This window comes from Loxodonta africana, chromosome 18 (assembly GCF_030014295.1).
Source record: "Loxodonta africana isolate mLoxAfr1 chromosome 18, mLoxAfr1.hap2, whole genome shotgun sequence".
NCBI lineage: Eukaryota > Metazoa > Chordata > Mammalia > Proboscidea > Elephantidae > Loxodonta > Loxodonta africana.
Window position 1 is genome coordinate 57,487,402 of NC_087359.1, and position 17,364 is coordinate 57,504,765.

Consider the following 17,364-nt stretch of genomic DNA (forward strand, 5'->3'; position numbering starts at 1 on the left):
CGAGGCCCCGCCCCCGCGCCCTGATATCACCCGCGCCGCCCGCCATTTTGTCTCCAGTGTGTCGTTTGCCGTCCGCAGCATCAGAGGAAGCGGCTTGGTCCTTAGGTGTGAGGCGGGCACCAGGGTCTATTGTCTGTGTTCAACTCCGTAGTTTGGTCCGCGGCCTTTCGGAGCTTCCCCGGGGCAGTCGGCAGAACCCCCTCGACCGCCCTCGCCCCTCCCCTCCGTCCCCGGGATCGGGAGGGACCGAGCCCGTGTCACGCCCCTCAGCGCTCGCCGTTCGCTTCTCTGTCGCTGCGTCCGCATCGCGTCCCCGGAATCAGACGGTGCCCCATAGATGGCCAGCTTTCCCCCGAGGGTCAACGAGAAAGAGATCGGTGAGAAATGGGGCGGGCTTCCCGGAGGCTTGCTGGGTGAAGGGTGGGCGCGCGGGGCCTTAGGAATGGAAGGGACCCCCGGGGGTGGTTTGGGGGGCAGTGCCTGTGAGCCTGAGGGAAGGGGCCAAGCTCCGGAGCGAAGAGGAAGGAAACGGCCCGGCGGTGGGTGTCTGCGGAGCAGTAGCCGGGCTCGGTATCGATAGAGCCCGGCACCGGGGAGGCAGGCGAGCGGGTCAGAGTGGCGGAGTGGAACCTGGGCCCAGCCCCGCGTCGGCCCCCCAGGACCCCAGTGCCCTCATCGGAGGTCCGCGCAGGGCCGCATCCTGTGATCCTTTTGGCTCGGCGACTGGGGCGTCGCCTGGACAGGGAAGAGTTACTCCCAGGGGTTACCGGGCCAGCCTTGGAGACTCTTCACTTAGGCTTCTGAGGGGAAAAGTAAACTTGGTTGCTCCGAGCGCTAACCGAAAGCGGGGGGCCTTCTGCACCCCAAGCACTCTTTAATGAGAAATGTGAAGAGGTAAGCAATTCTTTTAAAAAATAGTATGGGGTTCCAAAAGGCAGCGGTTTAGGGGAGGAGCCTCAGAATGATCTTTCCAACACAGAGGGGAGGAGCAGAATGGTTGGGTGGGGTGCTGTACAAAGATCAGCCTCTGGAAAGGCGGTCTGCAAACCGGCGTCGAGGCTAGCCTGCCAGGCCGAAGACAGAGCAGGGGGAGCCGAAGGGCGTCAGGACCCACACCCCAAGGCTCGGCTGAAAGCACCTCGCATGGTTTGAATGCTCTCACTTAAGACAATTGGAACAACTTTTACGGAGAAAAGGGGATGCCGTGCGTTGACTGATGGGCTCAGTAACACTGGACAGTGGTTAATTAAAAATTTCAGGTGACCCTCGAATAGTCTTTGTATTTCCCTACTCTCCATAAGTAAATGAATGTCTTTACTAAAATACATGAAGGACGTATTTCTAGAGAAAGGAAGAAGCTGAAGCAGCCAAAACACCCTTTATCTTGTGTGTGTGGATGAATCTTTGGATTTAGAATTCTGGACTTTGGTTCTCTTAGCAATAAAGTTGAAGGCTGGTTAGGAGGAGACTTTAACTTTGGTTTTAATAACTATTTTAAAGATGCAGAGAACACAAGATACATGTCCAATTTTTATTTTAACTGTGCTTTATGACCAGTAAGTATGTACAGGAGTGGGGCACAAAACTCGAAAGTTCTTATTTTTCTTCCAGTGGTTTTTTTTCCACCACACAGTGATTACAGATGAGTGATCTATCATCTACCTGTGTTTTACTTCATCTTGATGAATTTTCTTGAAAACTTTCCAGTCCTCTCTTATAAGGGATGAATATAGCTGCGTAACATACCTTCGTGAGAAATAACCCTCCACGGAGTGGCCTTTATTTACTCACCCCCATATTTAGGTCTCTGTTTTATTACCTGGATGTGGTAAAAAGTTAACTACTTAAGTGCCAAATCCCTAAAAGAACTTTGGCCTTTTATAAGGATTTTTTAAAACCCCAGTTTTGGTTGCTTTTTTTTTTTTTAAAGTATCATTTGGATATAAGGTTAAACATTTAGGTCTTTGTAGCATTGTATCTGTCAGGATTTACTGTAGCTGTTTGGTTTCTCAAGTATATACTTAAAGAACAGAGACCAAACCAAAAACCAAACCCAGTGCCCTCGAGTCCATTCTGACTCAGAGAACAGAGACAGGATCCATGAATGATTCAAGAATTCTGATGGAGGTTACTGCTTTGAGCTACTGCCCTGTTTCACAAGGCCCTGCCACAGATTCTCCCTTAACTGATTATGAAATTGCAGGGAGGAATGTGAAGAAGGCCCTAAAGCTGATTTGCTTTGTTCAGCAGTGACTTAGATGATGCCTTGCTGCAGTGCAGGCGTTAATAATGTAGTATTGTGTCTTATGGCTGATGTCTCATGGCAGGCAGCCTTTACCTTCTATGAGGTCATTAAATCATAAATTTCTTAGGATACTAGCATTAAACACAGGTTGCGTTCCCTCCCCCCACCCCCAGCACTAAACTTTCTGCTAGGTTTTTAATGTACAAGGAAGTGTTTAAATTGAGTTGCTTTCAGAAGTCATTTGGTATGCCTGTTAACAAGCAAGGAAACACTATCAAGCATTTTTTTTTTTTTAAAGTAAAATGCTTGTTTTGGACTATAGCTTCTATTTATTTGGCAGTTCTTATAGTGAATTTCTATATATTTGAGAATAAATTGGTTTATTATTTCGTGGTCTTTGCCATTTGAACCAGGTTGTTGTTTTTTTTGTGGCCAAGGTAAACAAAGAAAAACACAAAGTAATCTTAAAATATGGACTGAAAACATGAGCCTCTCTCTGGAAAATTTAGTCTTGATTATGCTTGTTAAAACCCATTGCCATCGAGCTGATTTCGACTCATAGCGAGTAGACCTGCCACATAAGGGTTTCCGAGGAGTGCCTGGTAGATTTGAACTGCCAACCTTTTCCTTAGCAGCCAAGCTCTTAACCACTGTGCCACCAGGGTGGAGAGCTGAATTCTAGTCTAATTTACAGATGTTTTTGCAGTTGAATGCAACGGTTGGTCCTTTATTTTTGGAGATAGAAATGTTAGTATACTCATCTAGTTTAACTAGGGGCTTTCTCTTTTAAGATAATGCTTCTATTTTGCAGTTTAATTTTTAAACTTCCTGTATTTGTGAACTTTGCAGTTTTTTCTCCTAAAATTTATGGGTTTTAAAAAGATGTGGTTTAGGCAGAGATTACAAATTCAGGAGCCAGTCACGTAAGGTACCCTAGTGAAATGGCCACATAAGACTCCAGACTTGGAGGAACGTCAGGAAACCTGGAGCGGCATACCCTTTCTGAGATATTTTGTATATTAAAAAAAAAAATCATTTTGCAGATATCAAGTCAGACGTTGGTGAGTTATTAAGAAAGACACGTGACTGCCAGTGAAGTTAATAATACAAGTGTGTATGTAGGAATCCCCGGCTGGCTGTGATTAAACCAAACGTAAATTATTGTGTTTAGCCCTGGGTGTCACTTTCATGAGGGCCATCGACTACCTGAGTTTACGCAGAAAGGTGTGATGAAGGTTGAGCTGGGGAATGGACTTTAAACCATGTAACCTGTGGAATAATGAAAGAACTAGAGATGTTTAGCTTGGTGGAAAGATCTAGGAGGTAATGTGGCTCTCTTCAGTATATGAATGTCATGTGAGAGCAGGATTAGGCTTATTCTTTTAGGTCAGGACCAGTGAGTGGGTGGAGTGACTGGCAGGAAAATTGTGAGTCATTAAAAGGAAAATTTTATGATAATCTCAAATGGGAATGGGATTTATACATGTGCTTTCATATTCAATCAGTGAATGTTTACTGAGGACCTGTCGAGCCAGGTGCTGTATTAGCTGTTGACATAGCACATGTTCAGGCTGTGCAGTTGTTACCAAGAGTATATTCTGGGAAATTGTGTATATCTCTGCTCTAGCATTTAGTTGGAAAGTTTAGGCCAAAAATGTAAAAATATATTACTATTCATTGTAGAGTTGACCAGACAACCAGCCACAAAATAGATAACGGGGAAGCTAAACTGACAGTAATAGTAAGTAATTTATAACTGCAAAGAATAGCAAAATTTGAAATCAAGTCCAGCCTAAGACATTAGCGATACCCTGAGGAAAGAAGCTCTGTTCTGGCATTGAGGAGCTTCCAGGCGACTTTGCGTGTGCACATGTACCATAGGAGCTTGTTGATCTGCTCCTTGTTAAATATGGAAGTAAAATTCTCCGTACACTCTGGCAAATGCCAGTTTGTGTTATGAATGCTAAATTTAAGTAATCCTAGATAAATTAAAAATGTATGAAATTGCCCATGGTTTGTCCTTAAGAACCAAAATAATTATTCTACTTCTGCTTTAGGGTCAGTTTGTGGCCCATTAGGAAGATGTCTAAGGACCACTATTTGAGAATCACAAATGTAATGTGTTTTAAATCATTGGTTGGACAAAATAAGCCCCTTTTGGTTCTGAGTGTTTTGTGATTTTTGTGATCTGGACCTGAAAAAGATATTCATGTTAGAAAAAACTACTTTATAATGCTTTCCTTTGAGAAATGATGTAATGTTGTACTGTATAATGGTTTATCGTTTTAGAAAGCCAAAAAAACTTAGTAATTTGGAAGATACTTTTTTTGCAAAGTAACTTTAGTCTCTTGCATTTTAAATGTTAGTACCATAATTTGATGAAAACATGATGCAATGCAAAATTCAGACCTCAGAAATTGCTAGCCCTAAGTGGCCATTACATTATTATTACTTGAGCAGTTTTTTATTGCAGCTTTCTAAAAAATTCGCATCTGGAAATTTTAGGAATATCACTTTTACCGAAACTTAAAGATAGTCATTATCAGTAAGGGGTCTTCACATAACATACCTCCCCAGGAGAGTAGAAAGCAAAACCGTATATGCTGTCAGCATAGAAAAGGGGAAAACTCAGTAGAATTGGTTGAGTCCCAAAGTAATATGGAGGCAATCTCAAATTCATTGTTGATCATACATGGTATCCGTATTTTTTATTTTTTTCTCTTTAGTGAGATCACGTACTATAGGTGAACTTTTAGCTCCAGCAGCTCCTTTTGACAAGAAATGTGGTCGTGAAAATTGGACTGTTGCATTTGCTCCAGATGGTTCATACTTTGCTTGGTCACAAGGACATCGTACAGTAAAGCTTGTTCCGTGGGCCCAGTGCCTTAAGAACTTGTAAGACTCTTCTTCTTTGTGCTGTCTGTTTGTGGAGTTTTTCTAAGTGGGGATAATAAAATATTTTGATTTTTTTTAATTTCCCTTTGTATAGTAAATGTATTTTAATTATAGACTGTATATACTTACTGAAAATTTTGTGTAAAGGACTGTCAGGCCTTTGACATTATAGAACTTTCTCAGATGCTTTTGTGTGTTTAAGTTTTTTGGTGCATTAAAAGGCAGATTAGTTGTGTCTTGTTAGCACATATGTGTTATGTCGGGCAGGTGACCTTTATTATGTGAAGCTTTTTGGGTTCACTTTGAATTTCACAGCAGTGGCTTAAATAATTTTATTATGTAATGATGGTACATAGATCATGAAATTACTTTTTAAAGTACTGTGATCCCTTTGCTTGGGGTTGATTGAATATATTTGTTGGAAATCTTACTACAGTGTATCCTATACTACATTTAATCTTGCCCTGCTTTTAGTGTCTAGTAGACCTTCACGGTTATATTCATTAATGTTTTATTATATATTACTTTAGACATAGAAAGTTTGGGATTTTGTCAAATGCCTGAGGAAAATTTGGACAGTGAATAACTTATAAATTGCTTTATTTTTTACCTTAGCCACTGAAAATTTCTTTGAATGATCTGAATTTGTTTAGTCATGCTCTAATAGCCCAAATAATAACTTTTCACCTTCCAATCTACAGGATTCTACAGTTACTCAGTATCATAGGTTGAGGTTATTTTAATAAACAAACAAAAATTATAAAATTATTCATACCCACAGGAGTGCAGACTAAATAATGACTCAATTTCCATCTCCCCCTCCCCCTCTCAGTCTCTTGCATGGCACCAAGAATGTCACCAATTCAAGCAGTTTAAGATTGTCAAGACAAAATAGTGATGGTGGCCAGAAAAATAAGCCTCGTGAACATATTATAGACTGTGGAGATATAGTCTGGAGTCTTGCTTTTGGGTCTTCAGTTCCAGAAAAACAGAGTCGCTGTGTAAATATAGAATGGCATCGATTCAAATTTGGACAAGATCAGCTGCTCCTTGCTACAGGGTTAAACAATGGGCGTATCAAAATATGGGATGTATATACAGGTACGGATTTTTTATAAAGTTAAAGTATTTTTAGTCATAGTTTTGAAAGTAAACTTGATGGTTTTATAATTCAGAGCACTGCTCAGACATGAAATAAATGATTTGAGAGTTTTAACACACTGAAAAGCAAGGATTGGTACTTCGACTGTCTGAATAGCATTTATTCAGCTCATCATGGTTTTAGTTTTGGAAGACTGTAGAGTTCACACTGCTTGATCACTCTTAAGAGACTATAGCTGGAACGGGAAATCTAGGTAATTAGTTAATTGTCACTTACCAGCTAGCATCTTCTTATACTTTTTCAATGGTTGATGGTTTAGGAGCTTTGAAAGCAAACCTGGTTTCAACAATCATTATCTAATCTTTGAAAGGTTTTAGGGACAGTTTATCTAAGGTTTAACTAGATAGGTTGAAAAGTTTAATTCTTTGGGTAATTAAAAACAAATGTAAGTAATAACCAAAAATTTGTGAGTGGTTACAAAGGTAGATATGTATGCTATATAAGTGTGGGAGGGAGTATGGAGTATATTTGCATACATATATAGGTTGTGGGCATTTGTATTTTGTATTTGTGATGCAAATATATTCATATGTATATGATAGAGCACGAAGGGGGCACAGTTATCTCCAAACACCTCAGGTATCTCCAAACACCTCACGAGACCCAGTTAACTGAGCTCGAACGCTAAGGACCGTAGTCTTGTTGAACAGTTGGCGTAACATAGTCCATAAAGACAGTGCTCTATGTCCTGTTTTGGTGAGTAGCAGCTGAGGTCTTAAAAGCTTGCAGGTGGTCATCAAAAATATAACTATTGGTCTTTTCCCACCCGGAGCAAAGAAGAATGAAGAAAAACAAAGACTCAAGGAAATAATTAGTCCAAATGACTAGTGAACCACCTAAATCACAGCCACCACTAGCCTGAGACCAGAACTAGGTGGTGCCCAGCTACTGTTACCGACCACTCTGACCAGGATCACAACAGGAGGTCCTGGACAGACTGGGAGAGAATGTAGAACAAAACTCAAATTCATAAAAAAAGACCAGGCTTCTTAATCTGATAGAGACTGGTGCAACTCCTAAGACTATGACCCTTAGACATTCTTTAAACTTGAAACTGAAACTACTCACAGAGATAGCCTTTCAACCAAGCAATAGACAGGCCTATAAAGTGAACAGTAACACTCATAAAGACCATGCTCCCCAAAACAGTCAACTATATGAGACCTAAAGGGCAATATTTGCCCTAAACTAAAGTTCAGAATGCAGGAAGGGGCAGAAATGCTGGACGAATGAAAAACAGGACCACAGGGGAAGAAGTGGGGAGAGTATTGACACATTGAGGGGATAGCAACCAGTGTCACAAAACAAGCCGTATATAAATTGTTGAATAGGAAACTAATTTGCTATGTAAACTGTCACCTAAACCACAGTAAGATGTTATTTAAAAAAAAAAAACCAATAAGTACATCAATAGGTTGTATACCTATAAAAACTTGAATTGGCAAAAGTGTGTAAGATACCACGTTTTATGCAAATAATGCTCACCTTCTACACTTGTTTGCCAACTGAACCCTTCCCCCACGAGGTATTTTCATAAGTGCCACTATGACAATTTTTTTTTTACATGTTGCTCTTTTAAAAAAATTAGCATAGCACACTTACGAAAATACCTCATGGGGGGAGGGCATGGTTGGCAAACAAACAGCGTCATTATTTTTACAGCAACAACAACGACAAAAAAGAGTGGCTGCTGAGGCTGCTTATGTACATCCAAACACCCCCATGGGATTTGGTTCCTTGGTTTGGAGGTTTAGGGTTATGGTTTCATAGGACATCCCAGTTAATTGGCTTAATAAGGTGTTTACTGCTACTCTTCTACCTCCTAGTTGGTTGTGTAGTATCTGGAGCCTTAAAAGCTTGCAAGCAGCTATCCAAGGCACAACAGTTGGTCTCTGTTCACCTGCTGCAACAGTCAGGAATAGGAGGAAGACATAGAATGTGTGGCTAATGGCCTCCATGAACAACTGCTTCCTTTGCCATGAGACCAGAAGAACTGGATGGTGCCCAGCTGCCATTACTGAACATTTTGATCAAAGATTCCATAGAAGAGTTTTGATCAGAAGGGGGAAAATGTAGAACAGAATTTCAAATTCTCACGTACTGTAGACTTTCTGGAGTCATGGAGGGTGGTTGAACGCCTGAAACTGTTGCCCTGAGATAATCTTTAAACCTTAAACCAAAAACATCCCCTGAAGTCATCTTAAAACTGAACAATATTGTTTTGCTTAATTAATAAAAATGTGCCTTGAGCGTTATACTCTTTAAAGAACCATATAGTATCAAATTGAGAACAATTCCAAAAATTAGATAGGAGCTTTGGGGGACAGTGAGTTTACGTTAATGAGGGAAGAACAGCTCAGAAAAGGAGGGTGATAAGGCAGTTCTCTGTCATGGGGTTCCTATGAGTTGGAAACAACTCAATGGCAACAGGTTTTATCTGTTGTTAAGACTATTTTTTAAATTCTATAAACAATATGCCATTATTAAAGAGACCATTTTTCAGGGGAAAAAAAACGAAAAGGAGGATGAGAATGGTTCACAACTAGAAGAATGTAATGAATCACTAAATTACACATGTAGTAGAAGCTGTTGAATTGGTGTGTGTTTTGCTCTGTATATTTTCAACAACAAAATAATTAAAATATGTACCTCAGAACACAGCAAGTGATACCAACATAGAGTGGGGATAATGAATAATAAATTTGATTGGATTCTTGTTAAAAAATAAGGTAAGCACATATATTTTCCTAGAAAGCAAAACTCTTACAATATTAGATGAATAAAGTGTATTTTGTCACTGAGATTATGTTCAGAAATTTAGGTTGTGGTATGACGTGTATCTTGTGGGAAGTTCGACAGTTCATCGGTAATAAATACTAAGGAAATATTTTATATTTTAAAATTATACAAAGATTTGGAAAATGATAATGATTTTTCTTGTTACTAAATTTACTTGATCCGGGAGTTTGTTTGCATTTCAGCAGTTTTTTTTCATTTTTCTCATAAATTTAGGCTTTGCTCTCCTGGAAAGAATCCATTTTAAAACAACGTAAACAGTGAATATAAGTCTACATTTAACACTTGGTAAATTAAAGAGGTGCCCAAGAATTTCTGTTGATTTACTTTTTTAGTGTTGAGCGACTCATTTTTTAAAAGTACAAGCTGATAAAATGAACCTTTGTTTTTATCTCTCCTGTTCCCTTTAGGAAAACTCCTCCTTAACTTGGTAGATCATACTGAAGTGGTCAGAGATTTAACTTTTGCTCCAGATGGGAGCCTGATCCTAGTATCAGCCTCAAGAGACAAAACTCTGAGAGTGTGGGACCTGAAAGATGATGGTATGTTATTTGCCTAGGCAGGAAAAAAAAAAAATTAGTTGTTTGGTATTACTAATGAGAGGTATTGGGGTCATCTGAGGCATTTGTAAGTGGCAAATGATCAAAGTTTCCTTTTGTCTGCTTAATCCTTTGGTCCATTTCCCAATACAGATCAAATAAAAACATAAATGGGACCCAGAATAGGAGCCAGCAGTTACTTTAAGTAAACAATCTATTATTCGGAAACTAACCATACAGATCTATATCAAGGATTGGAGGACAAAATCTGGATCAGTTTTAGGGTTTTACATAATCTGTGTTGGTTTATTTATTTTTTTTTGTAGGGAGGGTTATTAACTTCCTGCATTTGTTTAGTGAAAATTTAAGTAGACCTTGACGTATCAAGGAGTCCTGGTGGTGCAGTGGTTAAGTGCTTGGCAGCTAACTGAAAGGTCGGTGGTTCAAACCCACCAGCTGCCCTGCAGGAAAAAGATGCAGCAGTCTGCTTCGGTAAGGATTTACAGCCTTGGAAACCCTGTGGGGCAATTCTACTCTGTCCTGTAGGGTCGCTGTGAGTTCGAATCAACTTGATGGTATTGGATTTGGTTTTTGGTTTTGGTTTTTGAAATAACAAAAAGATAAAATTTAGTAATCCAGTGAAGTTTAGATTAAAACATAATTTACACACAATTTATCAAATAATGCTAAGAAATTCTTTTATTAAAAGTAAAAGACACCCTTCAACTATGTCAGAAAGCTTTGTCGGTTTCAATAGAAAGGTGTGTGAGCCTTTTTGAAACTTTAATATTTATGATGCTTACAAATGTTTGGGAGGCTACGTTGTTTGAGTGGACCAGAGATAAGCGTGTCTTTCCCCTTATAAAAGGGCTTACATTTTTTAACTAAAGCTTTATATTTAAAAGAGATCTGATGTATGTGTAGTAGATGATGATGAATGCAGTAGGAAACAAACTCCTCAGATGTGCAGAAATTTTTGCAGCTGATGGGTAGTAACCATCATCTGATATCATTATGATGACATTACCAAACCATGAGGTGCCTCCTGTGCATTTTTTCGGTGTTCTGATTTGTCAGCTGTGGATGGGAGAAATGATCCCAACAGTTAAAACTCATAAATAGAAATTTTTTGCATATTAAGTAATGTTTACTTAACATTTTCAGTTATGTGCACTTGTTCTAAGAATGTAGGCCAAGCAAAATATAACTGCTGAAAGAGTAGGGACTTTTTTTATTCTCAGTTGTATGCTTGGTGCCTGGAACAGTGCCTGACATATAGTAGACACTAAACAAGTATTTGTAAAATTAAGAGTTAATCATATGTAAATACAGTTTTTAATGTGTACCATGGGTAATGCACACGGGCTTTGGAGTGAAGTATAAGTTATCAAAAAGAAAGAAGGATGAAAGCATTTTGAAGATATTCAAGTCTCTTAACCTTTCTGTGTTCCAGTTTCTCTTTATAGAATAGGAGAATTGGACTAAAAGGATAATGCATGTTTTAGGCTTGTGGACCATGTGGTCTCTGTAATTACTCAAATCTGCCTTTGTAGTGAAAAAAGAAAAAAGCCATAAACAATATGTAAACAAACAGGTGTGATTGTGTTCTGATAAAACTTTATTAACAAAGATAGACAGTGGTATAGATTGCCAATCCCTGCTATCATAAATAATATGCTAGATGAATCATGTCAGCTTTAGACGTTTGTGATCGTGTGGTTTATTGCCATTTTGAAATGCTGCTCATTTAAAATGGATTCCAGGGTTAACAATACTTCCTTTTGTTCAGGAAATATGATGAAAGTATTGAGGGGGCATCAGAACTGGGTGTACAGCTGTGCATTCTCTCCTGACTCTTCTGTGCTGTGTTCAGTTGGAGCCAGTAAAGCAGTATGTATCAGAGCTCTTGTACTTTCATTGTGACTTGATTGTAATAATGTGTGCATAATCATTTCAAATCTAAGTAACCTGTTAAGTCTGTGCTCGGTGTCATGAATATCTTAAATGTTTTATTTCATGATGGGGGAGAATTTGCATGAAGGAAATTAATTTAATATAGTTATTGATGGTGAAGAGAAGTTGGATTGCCTTTAGTTAGAGATAATATTCATAAAATGAGGGTGTGTCAAATTTATTTTTTGTCAGATCTGGGAAGTTTATGTGCTATAGAAGAGATTAGTCTGAATGTTAAGACATTCCCTTGCTAATTATTTTCTCTGTTGTTCTATTTTTTTGTCCAGTTTGCGGTTTTTAAAGTTTTCAGTCCCAGCTGGTCCTGGACATTTAACTGAAAAAAAGTAACTTAAAAATCTGATGAGAATAAAAATAGCACTCATGTATGTCCTAGAATGGATTATAGATGAAATTGTCTGTTTTATGTAGCATACCTGTAGACAGCTGGAGTAAATGACTCTTAAGAGGGTTTTGCTTATTGATGAACTCTCTCTTAGTTGTCTGCCGGCTCTGAGTTGTATAAAACCCAGTAACCCGAGTTGTATAGAGATCTTATTAGCTTCAGGTATTTATGAAAATGGTTAAAGGCCATGTACATGTGCTGATCACAATACTTTATGAGTTAATGGGGGATGGGAGGCTGGTGAAATGCATTTTATTTAGCTAAGAAGTATGTTAAAAAGGTAGTTGCAAATGTTGGAAGTTTAGGACAAAATACCTAGCCTAGTTCTTTAAAAATCATAAGAAGAACAAAGCTAGATGTTGACATTGCTATTTTAGGCTGTGTGTTTTCCATATGCTTCTTGCTTTCCCTGTCACAGGTGGTGGCAGCAATATTGGTGTGATTGAGGTTATGCTGGCACCACTCGCACACAGGCGCACAATGGTGTTAGCTGGGCAGAAAGAGTGGCATCTCTGGCTACCGGGCTGGGGGCGACCTTTACCATAGGATGAAGTAACCTTGCATTCGGCTGCAAGGTGTACTGTACGTACGCAGGTGCTGGTCGATGTCCACTTTCTGCTTTTCTTTCTTTCTTTTTTTCTTTTTTAAAATAATATTCTCCACAGTGAAACCCACTGACTCCTGAGTAAATTTATCTTCCAGTTTGATGGAATTGGGAGTCTGATGAGTGAGACCAATTTAATGTAAAGCAGTTGGCTTTCAAATGGTTTCTCTGTGCTGTTTTTTGGAATTCTTTAGATGCTAGAGATACCTTAAGTCTTCGATCCAATTGAAAATTTGTATTTATTTTCCTTTAGAAGTAATATGTCTGTGCAGAAAAAAGAATAAATGTAGCAAAAAGGATTGCTTTATTCCAAGAGGAGGCGAGATTGTGTTATTTGGATTGTTATAAACCTCCCAAGCTTACATTTAATGTAACAGACTGAAATATACGTTAAATTCTATTTAGAGCTATTCTGCACAGTTTAACTACCGAGCTTTAGAATCTAAAACTATATGAAAACTTGTACTTAAGTAATTTGAATGTTTAATACTTAAAATGATTAATGATTGTGGTCAGTTGGGAAAAATAAGATTTGGTAAATCTCAATTCACGAAATGTTGTGATTATATTATTTTCATAAGTAGCATTTTCATTTTGTAATGTGGTTTTAACATCCTTGTTGTTTGCCAAAGAAATTTCATTTGGCTGTGAAAATTCTCTTTGCTTGCAGTATCTGTTTCTCTTCCTAGGCTCACGTTGGTGATCCAAGCCTATTGTAAACAAGTGATTATCTCAAAGGGAGATGCCAATGGAGTAACAATTTGTTAACCTTACATTTTCTGTCTGTATATATTTTTAAAATTTGGTAGTTTTTGGAAAAAGAAAAAAAAAAAGGGGGTTTGTAGCACTTAACCCTATTTATTTCTGTATATTTTAATTAGTTTTTGGAATAAATGGATTTCAGTATAACTTTGTGGTTAAATTGCTTTGCCTTTATATTACGTTTAGGCTTATTTTTTAATTAACATTTAACAGAAGCATTTGAAATAGAATTTGCATGTCTGCTTTAATTAACTTAAAGACTGATTTTAATCTATGACACTGAGCATATTCTTTTAATTACTCATAATTTATAATGTTTAATTTAATATGATCTTAATTGAATTTAGCATTTTTAGTTTAAAATGTGCCATTTTGTCCTCTGCTTGTTTGAATGAAGCTATAACATTGCCTTTTTATTGCAGGTTTTCCTTTGGAATATGGACAAATACACCATGATACGAAAACTCGAAGGACACCATCATGATGTGGTAGCTTGTGACTTTTCTCCTGATGGAGCATTACTGGCTACTGCATCCTATGATACTCGAGTGTATGTCTGGGATCCACATACTGGAGACATTCTGATGGAATTTGGGTAGGTACAGCATGAATTATTTTAGTCTATAATTCATCCCTGGCTGTCAGTATCTGGCTTTTAAGAAGTTAAGTGAATGTTTAGAATCACTAATGGTGCATCTATCATAATTTTAAAATTTTGGTGTTATTTAAACCCTTGAACAATACAACGCTTTAGATATAAATTCGAAAAATTTGTCTTTCTGGATGCCAGTCTTGCTGTCTAACAGTACCTGACTGTAGGCACAGTAATTTAAAATAGAGTTTAGCAGATCTCTAGTATTTTCATGTTGAGGAAATAGTTAAAAACATAATCTTAGTGTCTTAAACTACATTGTAAAAGAGAGATTAGTAATTCTTTTAAGGCCCCTTTCATTTGGTTTGGATATATCGGCTCTATGAGGAGCCCTGGTGGCACAGTGGCTAAGTGCTCGGCTGCTAACTGAACAGTCGGCGGCTAAAACCCCCAACCACTCTGTGGGAGAAAAATGTGACAGTCTGCTCTCGTAAAAATTTACAGCCTTGGAAACCCTATAGGGCAGTTCTACTCTGTCCTGTAGGGTCACTGTGAGTTGGAATCGACTCATCAGCAGTCGTTTTTTTGATTGTTTGTTTGTTTTGTTTTTTTTGGCTCTGCTCAGTCTTCTCAGTTGTGTTCGTTAAGTTCACTGTAAACCTTATTGAAAGACAGATGTACTTAGTACTTGGTAGTTTTGTTTTGTGAAGTGGTCCTTATGTTCACTGAAAACATGTATTTGCCTTCAGGCACCTGTTTCCCCCGCCTACTCCAATATTTGCTGGAGGAGCCAATGACCGATGGGTACGCTCTGTATCTTTTAGTCATGACGGACTGCATATTGCAAGCCTTGCTGATGATAAGTGAGTGTGTGAATTACAGCTTGGCCTTTTTTGTTTGTTTTAAGATTTTCTTTGATACTTATACACAATGGAAATACTCTTAAGCCTAAAAAAAAAAAAACCTTTCTGCAATTTGAGTTTTAATGCCTCTTTCTCTAGACAAGGACTTGAGAAACATCAGTGTGTCTTAAAGAATACTGGCCTGAATAATACCTGTGTAAACTAAAGATAACACATACCTTTCCCTGTGTTCCTTACATGTTAACTACTTTAGGCAAACTTGGGTAGATTTTAATTAGCTTTCGGCCCAGCTCACAAAGATTTTTTTTCAGTAACAGCTTATGAAAGTTGAAGCAGAAAGAAATTTCCAAAGTGAAATGAATGATAAAAACACTAATTTATACTCCCTGAGATTGAGACTCCAAGATGAAATGTCATGAGCTGTGCTGCTTATTGGTAAGAAGCAGAGACTAGTGGTGGCTCGTCCATTTTCCCAACCTTTTATCATACAACGTGTGTGGATATAGGATTAAGCAATTCAGTAATACTAGTTCAGAAGGCAACTCATTATCTTTCCAGAATGTTAGCTGACATACAGGGGGAGTTCTTTTTTCATTTGCCAGCAACCGTTTCCTGTTAGCTCAGATCAATTCCAAACATCAGTTTTCTGCTGTGTTCCTAGACACACACAACACACACTGCCTAAGTGAAAGGGCTTTATTATTTTGGAAAGATACTGATTATGTTTTATTTATTAAAAAGTAAGGAGAAAGCTTGCAGTTGTGAACATTACAAACCTAGGAAAAGAAGGCAGCCATGCATTGTAGTCTCTTTAAGTGTGAGTTGATCCAAATTGCAAACTGGTGGATAGACCATAAAATATTTGAAACAACATTAATTGCCTGCTCTACGGTGCCTTGAGTGTGTGTATGTTTTTTTTTTTTTGTGACTCAGGACATAGTGGTATTTCTTTCTGAATTTTAAAGGCTGCTAAATACTCATTAGACAATTCATTTCCTTTTCAGAATGGTGAGGTTCTGGAGAATTGATGAGGATTACCCAGTACAAATTGCATCTTTGAGCAATGGTCTTTGCTGTGCTTTTTCTACTGATGGCAGTGTTTTAGCTGCTGGGTAAATATACTTTTCTATTTTGTTTAAAAGCCAGTTTAAGGTGTTTTTTGTCAGCTGTTGTTAGGTGCCTTGCATTCGGTTCCGACACATAGCGAACCCTATAGGACAGAGTAGAACTTCCCCATAGGGTTTCCAAAGAGTAGCTGGTACATTTGAATTGACACAGGTGAGCTCTTAACCACTATGCCACCAGGACTCTATTTCCTCAAAGTAGCCGCTGATTTTATTGTCAGTAAATAAAACTATTTGTGATAGAATAGATCATTGGTTGGGTCTCCTTAATTAGATTTTAATGTGAAATTTGTGAATCTAATACAAAGCCTTGGATTATAGTTGAGCTGTAAACCAAAAAACCCATTGCCGTCTGGTCAGTTCCGACTCATACCAGCTCTGTAGGACAGAGCAGTGATCTTTATGGTAGCCGACTGCCCCTTTTTTCTCCCATGGAGGAGTGGCTGGTGGGTTCAAACCACCAACCTTTCGGTTAGCAGCAGAACACTTAACCACTGCACCACTAGGGCTCCTGTAGGCATGTTGAAATACATTATGCTTTGGTGACTGAGCTTGGGGCTTCTGTTTCCGTTCAGGACACATGATGGAAGCGTGTACTTTTGGGCCACTCCAAGGCAGATTCCTAGCCTTCAGCATTTATGTCGTATGTCAATCCGGAGAGTCATGGCCACCCAAGAAGTTCAGAAGCTGCCGGTTCCTTCCAAAGTTTTGGAGTTTCTCTCGTATCGTATTTAGAAGACTCTGCCTTCCTTAATAGGAGGGACAGACAATACGCATTACAGAAACCTCGAGCTTTACTGACTTCAAGTATCTGTTTTTAAAGGTTTAAAAGATTTATTTAATTTGATATGTTCTTGTACTGCAATTTTGATCAGTTGAGCTTTTAAAATATTATTTATAGACTATAGGAGAAATATTTCTGAAAATATCAAATGTAAATTTTTTTAAGTCCAACTGTGAAAACATACATACGTGAATATATTTAGATACAAGCTGCTATGTGTTGAATGAACTCTTGCTTTTATAATTTTTAGTGTCTGACGTGTATATATATTGCTTCGGTAGAACCACAATGTGTATCTTTGCTGTGAAGTGGAAGGAATTTTTTTATTCTGGGATACTAAGTTAGATGGTAAACATTGACATAAGAAAGCTGCATTATTGACATAAGAAAGCTGCTTTGCCTCATTAAAAAAAAAAAAAAAAAACCCCAGTGCTGTCGAGTCCATTCCGATTCATAGCGACCTAATAGGACAGAGTACAACTGCCTCATACTAAATGTGTATTTGATTGGGGTGGGGGAGGTTAGACAACTGCCCTGCGTGTAAAACACTGTTTTTTATTTTCCTTAGAAATGGCATCTGAGAGGAGGAGGGGTTTGAATGTGACATTATTAGATATAGAGCAGAGCCAGGATATAACTAAT

The 17,364-nt window shown here is 38.3% G+C and overlaps 1 protein-coding gene across 2 annotated transcripts; it reads left to right on the forward strand.

The window, feature by feature from the left end:
• Positions 1-40: 40 nt before the first annotated feature.
• Positions 41-17,151, forward strand: WSB1 (WD repeat and SOCS box containing 1). 2 transcript variants are annotated; one of them, XM_003414524.4, is made up of 9 exons: positions 42-377; positions 4,972-5,140; positions 5,973-6,241; positions 9,509-9,640; positions 11,427-11,527; positions 13,782-13,954; positions 14,701-14,814; positions 15,819-15,926; positions 16,514-17,151. In XM_003414524.4, exons 1-9 carry the CDS (start codon positions 338-340, stop codon positions 16,671-16,673), a joined length of 1,266 nt encoding a protein of 421 aa, XP_003414572.1. In that variant the 5' UTR covers positions 42-337; the 3' UTR covers positions 16,674-17,151. The 2 variants fall into 2 exon arrangements, with proteins under 2 accessions (XP_010592505.1, XP_003414572.1); XM_010594203.3 differs by lacking the exons at positions 14,701-14,814; positions 15,819-15,926 and having other exon boundaries at positions 41-377.
• Positions 17,152-17,364: the final 213 nt, after the last annotated feature.

What these genes read in the sequence shown, in the direction of transcription:
- WSB1 (XM_003414524.4), top strand. Translation starts at nt 338, where the DNA reads ATGGCCAGCTTTCCCCCGAGGGTCAACGAGAAAGAGATCG. An exon ending in GTGGGACCTGAAAGATGATG is followed by an intron (nt 9,641 to 11,426) that starts GTATGTTATTTG and finishes CCTTTTGTTCAG; the next exon opens with GAAATATGATGAAAGTATTG. An exon ending in GGCAGTGTTTTAGCTGCTGG is followed by an intron (nt 15,927 to 16,513) that starts GTAAATATACTT and finishes GTTTCCGTTCAG; the next exon opens with GACACATGATGGAAGCGTGT.